The 11,378-nt window shown below is 39.8% G+C and overlaps 1 protein-coding gene across 1 annotated transcript in view; it reads left to right on the plus strand.

Moving 5' to 3' along the window:
* LOC144818406 (annexin A1-like) overlaps window positions 1-10,782 on the plus strand; it is a 212,207-nt gene extending 201,425 nt beyond the window's left edge. Inside the window, exons 10-12 of the mRNA XM_078675779.1 lie at window positions 894-952; window positions 5,101-5,223; window positions 10,627-10,782. Of these exons, the coding sequence (XP_078531905.1) occupies window positions 894-952; window positions 5,101-5,223; window positions 10,627-10,683 (239 nt within the window). The 3' untranslated portion in view covers window positions 10,684-10,782. The remainder of the gene's footprint in view (window positions 1-893; window positions 953-5,100; window positions 5,224-10,626) is intronic.
* The last annotated feature ends 596 nt before the right edge of the window (window positions 10,783-11,378 follow it).

Below are 11,378 nucleotides of genomic sequence, written 5' to 3' on the forward strand. Positions count from 1 at the left end.
ATAGATTCGTGGGACCACCACAATTCCGCCCACAAGACAACTAAATTACTTGTAATCTGGTGGGTATGTGGTGGGCGACTTTGGCAGTGCAGGAGTGGGGCAGTGGCATGCTGCTCTGCTCCTGCACCTCCAAATTCATAATCAGCCCGAGAGGGATGATGGATGGATGGATGGAACGAGAGAGTTTGCACGAGGAGACAAAGGGAGCAGGCTGGTTGAGCATTTTGTCAGGGCTTCTTTTCTTAACCCACTCCGGCCCTGCCCCAGTGGAGTTCAAAGGTAATCAGCACTAATACTAAAATGAATACATTGTCAAAGACTGAACGGTGAATTTATTGGGCACATAAGAATAGGCTGAAAGAGTGCGGACGGCTGTGGCACAGATAACATTGAATGGTTGCTATCATTTGATAATATTCTTGTGATCATTATTATTTGATTACTTTGTTTTTTATTTATTTGTTCTTTTCTTGAAAGTTCAATAAATACGATTTGAGTTAAAAAAAAACATTGAATGGTCGTTTGGAGTGTTTGTGTAAATTTGGCGTGCTTGTGAAAAGCGATTTCGTGATGATTATTATAGATGAGGCAGATCTTAAACGCTCTTTATGGTAAGGAGGAAAAGCCAGGCAGTCATGGACAGACACAGAGCCTCTCGTGCATAACTTATGACAGAAAAAGCTCATTTACACTAGTATCAAAAACGTCAGTTCGTATTTTTATTTTATAATCAGTTTTTTGTGGCGTTTGTTCAAGGTAATCGTAATATACGTCGATATAGCTATTATCTTATATAACAATGTCATAAAAATGGAATACAAAAAAATATGCTCCAACCATGTTTTGAATTTCTGCTCCTGTATTAAATATATTCTTCATCGTTGTCTTTGCAGTGCAATGCGCAGCTAGCAAACCAGCCTATTTTGCTGAACAGTTGTTTCTTTCAATGAAGGTACTGTATTTGAATACATTTCTGAACGTTTTTCTTATTGTTTATCAGTGTATGTCAATTCTAAGGAAATGGAACCAAATGCATTAAAATACCTTAAAATACCGAACGCGTTTGCTTCCTGCTCGAACCGTATCCAATGGTCTGTGAAGGGCACTACAACTCAATGTTATAATCTCATGATGCTGCTGCACGAGATAGGAATATTCTTTGTCAAATAGAACCCTAGGTGAATAAAACAATTATTAAACTTGTTGAACGGAGCTCTGCAATAATGTAATTACATGAACGCTTCTTTGGCTTTGAGATGTTGGTGGAAGAAGACTTCTTAGATTGGACCATTTTTATATGAAGATGAGGTAATTAGGCACGTCAGGATGCGTGTTTTGGACCTGAGTCGTTGGATTACACTTTTTAGTTGCAGCATGTTCAGGGAGGTGGAGAAGAGCCCGGTTGGGGAAGGTGAAGAAAGCAAAAGATTTTTGTATTATTTTGTTGTTGTGTTTTGTAGTTTTTCTCGTGATGCCTTTATGAGAGAAGTAGACGGCTTCACTGGGGGGATACTGTCTATATTTCACGGTTCGAGGAGTGGAGTTTTTTTTTCTTTCTGCTCTGGCAGACCAATATCGCGTGAATCAACGTTCTGTGGTGGGACTGCACTTTATGGTAATTCACAAAACTGCCTTGTGATTATCTGAAAGCTAAAGCAGAGGGCAGGCAAGAGTAGTCAGAATAGTTGAAGTGCTTCGCCCAGATATGAACAGGTCACCCAGGGTCACTTCTAAGTCAAATATGACTAAAAATAAAAAAAGATTTTGAATTTGCTGCCGAGGCTATTAAATGACCATGGACGGACGGAGGTGTTAACTTGATACAGATGTGCATTTATAATTGCAGAAAATTATTTCTGTTATGGAATAAAGAGCTTGAAGTATCTAGTCATTCCTAATGAAATGGAAATAGTCAGGTTTCTACTGCCCAGCATTGGATTTGCTCATTGGTAATGTGTAGTTAGATGTGAGTCGTGACAGAGGGGGCATAATAACGTTGGTGGTTTAAAAAGGCCTAATTTGAGGTGCTGTGATCGGATGGACTGTGTGTATGCAAACCAATTGAAGGAAGAGTATGAAACTCCTGCAACATCAGAGAGCCCATGATGTGGATTGTGGGTCCCAGAATCTAAAACACTATGCAGTGGTCTAATATTGGCACGGGCTAGTGTTGCACTTATTAACAATCTCAAATCCATAATGCTACCTTTTGAGAAGGAGTCCTTTGGGGTGGGCTTAGACAGCTGTAAAATGCTGCTTTATGCATTCCTATAAAAATATGACTATGGTTAATATTATCATAGATAACATTTCTCAATTGAGCTTCATTGCTTTGTCTTAACACTACGCCTAGAATTAAAGTTAATGTCTCTCCAACAGAATAGGATCACAATGCCTGTCATCTGCTTTCGTGCGTCAGCTTCCAAAATTAACACTCACATCCTTTGTAAACATTCCATCTAGCAGAGAGGACCTTGAACAGTGTAGCAATCGAATACGAAAGAACTGAATAAGAAAAAAAGCCAAATATTTAAAGACTGGTAGGCATTGCCAGCTGACATATGATGTATATATTTTCAAAGTATTGCAGTTTCCGTATAGATCCATAATGATGCAATCCAACAACGACCGAAAGGTTTGGGATAGACTAGGGGGGCAAACCTCATTCTCTGAATCCGTATATATCTTGTATCCCTATCTCAGTGGTGTAAAAGGTGTAATATATACAGAATGCATAGATATTCCACATAAATTGTCTTAATGTTTAACTATGGCTCAGACGCAAACAATTTTATGGCATTACATTTTCCGAATCCTGCCATATCATGAACGTGGGGGCAAGACTTGCATCAGGCAGATTTTAAGTGCTGAGTTCAAGGTGGTTGGAGCCTTTTCTGTTCCTGAGGCTCCGATCAAGAGGCTAGCCAGGTAGCCCTGGGAGGCACTCTGGTGGCCATGGGTTCAAGATGCAGGTAGAGTCCTTCCCGCTCAGGCAGCCAAGCAGAAGGGCAGCAGTCCTTCTTGCAAAGCAGCACAGCAGTCCTCTGAGCCTTCACAGGCCCAGAGGTTTACTGAAGAGTTGGGTCGCAGGGCCCATTATTTATACCTGGTACCCACTTTGAAATAGGAGAAGCTTCTAGAGTTTTCCACTGCTAGAGGTGCTTGGAATTTCCTCCCTCCATGCTCTTGCCCTAGTTTGTCTGGGACACAAATGACTAGTATCAACGCCTTTGTGAGTTTTCTCATAGAGAGCTTTGTGATGTGCAAGTGTAGTAGGTGACAGCTTCCCTCCCTCATCAAGTCAAAGACAACCCATCCTGCCACCACCTTTTCCCCCTTTGTCTCACTGTCTGGGAGCAATACACAAATATCAACTGCCAGCATCACCTCGTCATGTGGCCAAAAAGAGACATGCTGCAGGCACCAAATGGTTGGAACATGAAAACACCAACTTTCTAAAGGTGGCATTTTCAGAGATGTGACTTAAATCTGACTTTACCATTAAAGGAGATTTTAAATTATACTTCTTTAGACACCAAACTCGATATTCCTACCTGCTCCCAATTGAAACTCATCCTATGGGAGAGGTAGGCCTTGCAGTAGTGAAAATCAAATGTAACCGTTTTTCACTACCAGGACATGTAAAATGTTTAAGGTACATGCCCAATTTTTCAAAAACATTAAGCTGGGGGTGATTTATATGTATTAAAAAGGAAGGTTTAGGCCTTGCAAAAGGTTTTTTTTGCCAGGTCAAAATGATGGCAGTTTAAAACTGTACAAACAAGCTGCAATGACAAGCCTGAGTCATGTTTACAAGGCAACTTAAGTCAGGGGTACAATAGATGCCGCAGGCCCACTAGCAGCATTTAATGTACAGGCCCTGGGTACATGTAGTTCCTTATTACTAGGGTATAAGTAGATTAAATATAACAATCGGATATAAACCAATTTCAGCCTTGTTTAAAGAAGAGAGTACAGCACTTTGGCACTGGTTGGCAGTGATAACATTTGCATTTTCCTAAAGCCAACAAAAGATGAAGTCAGCAAAAACAGGGGGCTGGAAGGTGAAAAGTTGGGGAAAAACCACGCTGAGGATGTCAGGTCCAACAATTGTTATAACGACAATGCATTATTTCAGAATGGAAACTCTTTGAGCCCTATTCATCAATGTGAACTTAGACCAACAGACTAAGTTTATGATGTTCAGTATTCCCAAAGGTAAGTTATGACTAGTTTCTTTACATCTGTACTCAGAGTGGAGTTTCCACACTCGTGGTGGAATTTCCGCACTCAGGGTAGCATCTGTTCCCTAGTGTGGAGATTCCACTCCACTCTCAGGGTGGAATCTCCAGACTCTGGGTGGAATCTCTGCACTCTGGGCGGATCTTTGCCCCGAGTGTGGAGATTTTGCCCAAGTAAGGTGTAAAGAAACTACTCGTAACTTACCTTTGTGAATACCGAAAAGTAGTGAAATTAGACTTCTAGTCAGAACTTTGACAAAAAGTCTAACTTCACCTTTGTGAATCAGGCCCTTTGAGAGGAGAATGCTGCACTGGTACAACTGATATTCAATGAATGGCTGGTAACTTTGATGAATATTAGTTGCCAATGCTTTACGGGATGGTAACATTGGAAAATCTTATTCTAAAGATCAATAAGAATGAGCTGATATGCGCGAAAGGAATACAGAGGCCATAAAAAAAGTTTGGATCCTGAGACAATGGAATCCACTATTTGTCAATCTTATGCCTTTCACTGCCCATATTGTAATTAATTCTTATCTTGATAGGAAAGGACAATCATTTTGTTTTCTTCTTTCTTTTGGTTTGGGTGGGCCAGGGCCTAGATGCAACGTACTTCATGGGATATATGCATTATAAAGTAGCTATCTAAACATAAAATATTTTCACATAAAGTTGGGCATGTTTCAAATCTCTAAATTTAGGATTACAAAAAAGAGCTTGTTTTGAAGCTAAGCTTTAACAATTAAGTAGAAAAATGATTTGATTAGAATAGTAGCTTGAAGTAAAGTGCTCCTGTGCTTTTATACATTTAACCTAGTGGTTTATAGGTAACAAAAATGAGTTGCAATTTCAACAGGGTTCTGGAACACGTGACAAACAATTGATAAGAATTATGGTTTCCCGTTGTGGTGTTGACATGAATGAGATCAAAGCGCATTACAGGCGGATGTATGGAAAACCACTTCTGCAGGCTATCCTGGTAAGTGTTTCATGACTTCATAATGTTTTCCTTTGTGTTCTTTTGGATTTTCCACTAGTACATCAGTTTAGAGGGGCATGCTTTCATTGTAAAGTCATACATTTGTCACTGTTATCCAAGAGAAGTCTGCATTAATATGATCATTTATGTGGGAAGTGTTTTTAGAGGATCCACCTTCTGGTACTGACCTTTTACTTCTGACTGAAGTAAAAAGGCAGTAAACTGGTTCTCTCTTTAGATCTTGATGGATGGAAGCTGTATACTCTCCCCAACCAAGGTCTCACCAATGACATCTGTGCTGATAATTAGGGGGAGAATGCAGAGATGTGGACACCGCCTTTTACATGATGGGATCGCCCCCTCCATTCTCTTTATGTTGGAATAATGTGGCAGTATATGCTGCCCGATTCTAGAGTGGACTGGTGCTTATGCAGAATCATTTCTGATGTTTCCCACACACTAGGCCACCCCAGTAATCCTAAAGAGCAACTTCACAAATCTCAGGAATTGGTGACATTAAAAAATGATGAAAATTCTGAAAAAAACTTTCAACTTTAAAGCTCCATTTAGTGAAATAATTTGTTCACATAAAAGTGTTAATTTGTGAATTAGGGTGCATACATATTTGTTATAGGAAATGTCACTGTCGGGTAGCATTCTTCAACAATCAGTATCGTTTCAGTTTCATGAAGGAGCAAAAGTAGGACATTTGATAGAATTGCACAAGTTGTTTTTGACCAGCTTGGAACAAAACCAGAGCATAGGCACACTTTTGCTAACCTCTGCTCTATCTTGGCACTGACTGTGCTATTAAGTGTAATTGTATGCATTTTGTATGGAGTATGATCGAGCCTATAAATATTAGAATATCTGATCCATTGTAATTTAGCCCTAAGAAGAAAATCATGCATATCCTAAAATAGCTTTTTTTCCTCGCTTCTGCTCTGTGCCAAGATTTTGGTCAAGACCAGGAGATTGAGGTAGAACACTGGAACCCATAGACATTCGATGTAGGCCCTGCATATGACACAACCCCTTCTCTCTGAAAATATGTGTAGTGTCTTAGAATGCCATAGTTTGTATGTACCAAAAATAAACAAACTATTTTGCCCAGCATAACAGTGTTAGAGGTATCAAGAGGATGTAGGATTATGTGATATAGGCCTCAAGTTATGGAGGACAACTAATACATCTAACTGGCATGTTATGCTTCATCTGAGAATATTGTTTCGAGTTAATCTTACAGTTGTTACATTTCTTGGCTTCAGTATGACCCTGTTATAGATATTTCTAAAACAGACTATAATAATTGGATTCATCAGCAATACGCACATATATCAAGATAAGCTGAGGAAGATATTTCTAAAAACAAGTCTGCTGTTGCAACCCAAATTGTATTTGGAAATCCAAGAAGGCCATAAAACCCTTAAATGCTTGTAACTTTTGAGGTCCTTCAATACCTCATGTTTCCACTCACTTTGCCAACTTACACAACTAAAGCATGTTGCTGAATCAGCCTTTATGAAGAATCTCAATGTGGGATTTATTCTACGGGCCATACTCCTCTGGTGTGTGATGAATCATTGCATTACATAATTATAGCATTCTACATTGATATCACTCACCACAGGTATAGTGCTGCTGCTACATAAAGATAGAACTTAAAATCAAGAGAGACCATTCTCCGTTATTTAATGGAAATTGCCTTTCTTTTAAACTGGACTTTTTGCTTCCCCTACCCAAATAGAGGATGTGCATTTTCCATTAACAGTTTTAAAATATGAAGGAAGCAAAATGCTAGGGAGAGATTGAGATAAAACCAAAGTGCCTGACTCACAAAGGTAAACTTAGTCCAAAAGTCTACGTTTACGCCTTTCAGCATTCACAAAGCTAAGTTACGAGTAGTATCTTTACGTCCTCATTTGGGCAGAGTTCTGCACTCACGGAAGAATCTTCGCCACGAGTGAGGAGTTTCTATTCTGCACTCTGAGTGGAATCTCCGCACTAGGGTGTAATCTTCTCCCTCAGGGCAAATCTCTACCCGAGTACTAAGATTCCGCCTGAGTGCGGAGATTCCATACCGAGAGCAGACGTAAAGATACTACTCACAACTTACCTTTGTGCATACCGAAAAGTAGTAATGTTAGACGTTTTGTCTAAACTTAGACCAAAAGTCTAACTTTACCTTTGTGAATCAGGCCCAAGCATTGGTGCAGGACGGCCATTTGGCTTACATTTATTCTACAAAACAGATTTAGACGATACAATGCTATGTGGACAAATATGCCACTTAGGTGTGGCACAGTTACTTCCTGGTAATTCATTTGAGGTAGACTGATAGTAAGCATGAATTGATATATCTATATGCCATACAATTATTCTATCCCTCAGTGTTACAGAAACGCCATTGACACTTTGATCTTAGGTTTAGAAAAGGCAGTAGTTCTGACAGTGACCAAGGCATCATCCATGTAGACAATACAAGAAAAAGGGACTAGAGGCGCATTTCCTACTTCTCGAGGAGTGGGGAGGTCCAACATAGAGGATGCCTCAACACGAGCAATTCAAAAAGGATTTCTATGTTATTCCTCTCTAGAAACCGAAGCTGTTTTGGAGAAGCCAGTGGCCGGATATCACTGTTCCCTAGAAAGGGCAGTAGTAGAGATCCATGTGTTGGATCATAATGTCCTCACACACCCTTTCAGGTGTCATGCTTCATCATCTGGGCTTGCTCCTCGTTGGGGCGGCGGTGCAATCCCCAACGGGCTCCCTAAGAAGGGGCTCTGTGTCGGAGATCTTCTATCCAACTGCCGTATGGTGAAGTGCGGGTGTGGGGCCATTATAGTGTAGATGCTGTGATGTGAGATAAAATAGGGCTGGGAGTACCTAGAATGAACAAACTTTATTCTGGGGGTCTCCTGTCCTAATTGAAAGCAGTATAACACAAGGCGCTATCACGACCAGTTTACGTGCCTATGTGGTCTTGTTAAAGTGTGTCGGCCAACATGTTTCACGCTAATTGTGTAATAACCCTGCGATTCTTCAGGACCTAGAAATAGAGCTATCTACAAAAATTAAAAGGTAAACAAAGTTTGAGTAAACCAGGAATAACACTTTTACCCCAAGTCTTCTTTAAACCTGCCTGGATCTACCCACTCTTTGTGGTCCCCAGGCTTCAACAGTGCCCGGTGGAGCCTTACACACGGCTCTGCTCCTGTGTGAGCAAGGGTTGCAGCTCAGTGTGGTTGTCCTCAGATCTAACCTCCTCCACCGGGTCCGGGAGATGACCCGGTGGAGGAGGGTAGATCTGAGAAGACTTGGGGTAAAAGTGTTATCCCTGGTTTACTCAAACTTTGTTTACCTTTTAATCTGTCATTCCGGGATTATCGCTTAATCTTTCTGTGACTATCAAAAATGAATGTGTCTATCTGTAACGTAACTGGTTCTTATGTAAAGCGCACTGATACCTTCGGGTCGAGTTAGCAATAAACAAAACTCTAAAAAAATATCTTTTTTTGACCATGACCTTAAAAGAGTTACTTTACAACACAATTAACTTGCTATTACACTGTGAAACATTAACTTGTCAAAATAATTTTACAGGGATAGGCAACAGATAGTCACCCTCCCACATTTACATAGGGGGCAGGGAATTCAGTTGTGATATTTTCAAGAGATCAGTATTCTCCACTATTCTGTTACATTTGTCTGTGTGGCCTCTCACATAACTCCCCCATCTGTCAGGAGCCTAATTGTAAATATATGCTGATGCCACAAATAATATCTTCGGGTTGTTAAAAGCCTCTCCAGCTGATGTAAGCACTTGAGAACCTGGCTCGTTGTCCAACTGTTTATCAGCCAATGGTGGATGGGGACCAACTTTCTCAAGTGCAATAGAGCCAAAACTGAGCTCCTCCTTGCCAACCCTGATATTTTCGCTAGAGCAAACTGGTCTGGCTGCGAATATGGGCACCCTACCTTTCTTTGCTAATGAGTCTCTAACCTGAGAATCTATTTTGACAGTAATAATTATTTGGTTTGGGATATGTAGTCTGCCAAAGATACCAGCATCTGTTTGCTTCAGATCAAGTTCTTGAACACAACATTTACATTTAACAACAGTTTCAAACTCTGCTATTTACTCCTATATTCCACTCCTGTCTGGGCAAAGATAACTTTATCTATCTTTTCACCCAGCGAAGTATAAAAGGCAGCAGCATGTCTGACAACTAAGATTTATAGAAGGGAGCATATCATACTTACACTGAGGGGCATATTAACAAGACAGGCGATAAAATTATTGCCGCTTTAGCAGCAGAAAACTGCACTAAAACAGCAATAATGGGCTTGATAATATGCTCTATGGAATTCCAATGGAAGCCCATATTAGATGTGAAGGACATATAACCTGAGCTTCAATTGGAATACCATAGAGCATATTATCAAGCCCATTATCGCCGTTTTAGCGGCCGTTTTCTGCCGCTAAAGTGGCGATAATTTTATCGCCTGTCTTGATAATATGCCCCCTAGTTATTTACACTGGCTGCTCACTGAACACAGGGTCTGTTTCTAGGACACGGCTAACATATTTAAAGCCATCTTTTTGAAAACATCTGAGATTCTTTATTTCACCTTTAAGTAGTACACTCCTAGATGGTCTTTTTATTCAACAAATCAAACTCTCATCTGTGTTCCCTCCTATTTTCCTTATAAAAACCCATGTACATTCATGTACACAGTTTGTTGGCATATGATTTGGCCGTGCCTTGAATAAACCAGACAAACGTTGTGACTCTTCAAAATGCACAAGCCAAATATACACACATGGTGTAATTTCAATATTGTAATCAATTTGGGCCCATAGAATAATACAAAATGTTTCACAACATTTGTGATACATCATCCAGTTGATTGTTGGGTGCAGGACTGGTATCTGGAATGCACATAATATGGTAATAGCGATGCTACTAATAGTGCTGGACAGTGGGGATTAACCAAAATCTACTCTGTGAGGTAACAAGGGGAAACAAGCTGCCTTCTTCCTTCAAATGCATTTACGTGTATTTATTTATTTGGTGCTTTGTTTGGCGCTAACCTCACCCACAGCTTTCAAAGTGCTATACATTCTAAGACAGATACGTCACTTTAGAAAAGATGCGGGGGGAAAAAGAGACAGATAACCAAGAAAGATACCTAAAACTCTGGACTCATCAGTACAGGCTGAGGAAGGGTTTGAGTAAGTTTCAGGGCCTTCCCTAGTGAGAGAAAAGTTGTACACTGCTTAAACTACTTGAACTGTGGCATTTAAGGATCTTGTGTTTTGTCTCCACCAACCATTAGATTTTGTTGTTCTTGTTTGTTTTGCAACTGTAACTTAATGTGGTTGTCTGTTTACATTCACAGGATGAAACCAAAGGAGATTATGAAACTATTCTTGCGACTTTGTGTGGAAGTGACTAGGCAGCTTTGTTCCTGTTAATGTAACTCTAATTTTTTCAAAGAGCAAGTTCTCTGTTTGCTTCACTTATAAACAAATAAAAAGGTGTAATACATATTAAATAGTTCCTTGATTTCTTTATTTTCTATGCAACATTTAAAAATGTGAAAACTGAGTTATTTAATTTGCAAATGCTTACACATTTTAGTGTACGTGATTACAACAACTAACAATTGTTAAATGATTGGCAAGGTTCTGCCAATTACAAAAGTGAAGCTGAATATCCTACTGTGAGAAGTCGGGTTGTTGGTTGTTGGGGATGGAGCCTTACTGAAGCAACAGCCACAATCCATGTCAAGGTGTATCACAAAAAGTCATTAAATTAACATGTGTTTAACCTTCTAGTCGTTTGACCCAAAGGCCATCAGACTTAACTTTGAGGCAATGTGGAAAGAATGTATGCAGCACTTAAACAGTAGTTAGGTTAGAACACAGCATCAGAAAACATTCACACCAATTGAGAAAAATAGAATGAATTGTGATAAGTTATTTAATATAAAAATGACCGAAATCCACATAGTAGAAATGGAGTTATGATGTTTAAAATTTTTAAGTGACAAATAACACCTAAAAGACCGCGGATGTCTAGTCATGTGAAGTCGAAAGCTATGGCTGACTATGATAGAGTGTGGATTAGATACACAATATGGATTGGACC

The sequence above is a fragment of the Lissotriton helveticus genome, chromosome 2_1 (genome assembly GCF_964261635.1).
Source record: "Lissotriton helveticus chromosome 2_1, aLisHel1.1, whole genome shotgun sequence".
Classification (NCBI taxonomy): Eukaryota; Metazoa; Chordata; class Amphibia; order Caudata; family Salamandridae; genus Lissotriton; species Lissotriton helveticus.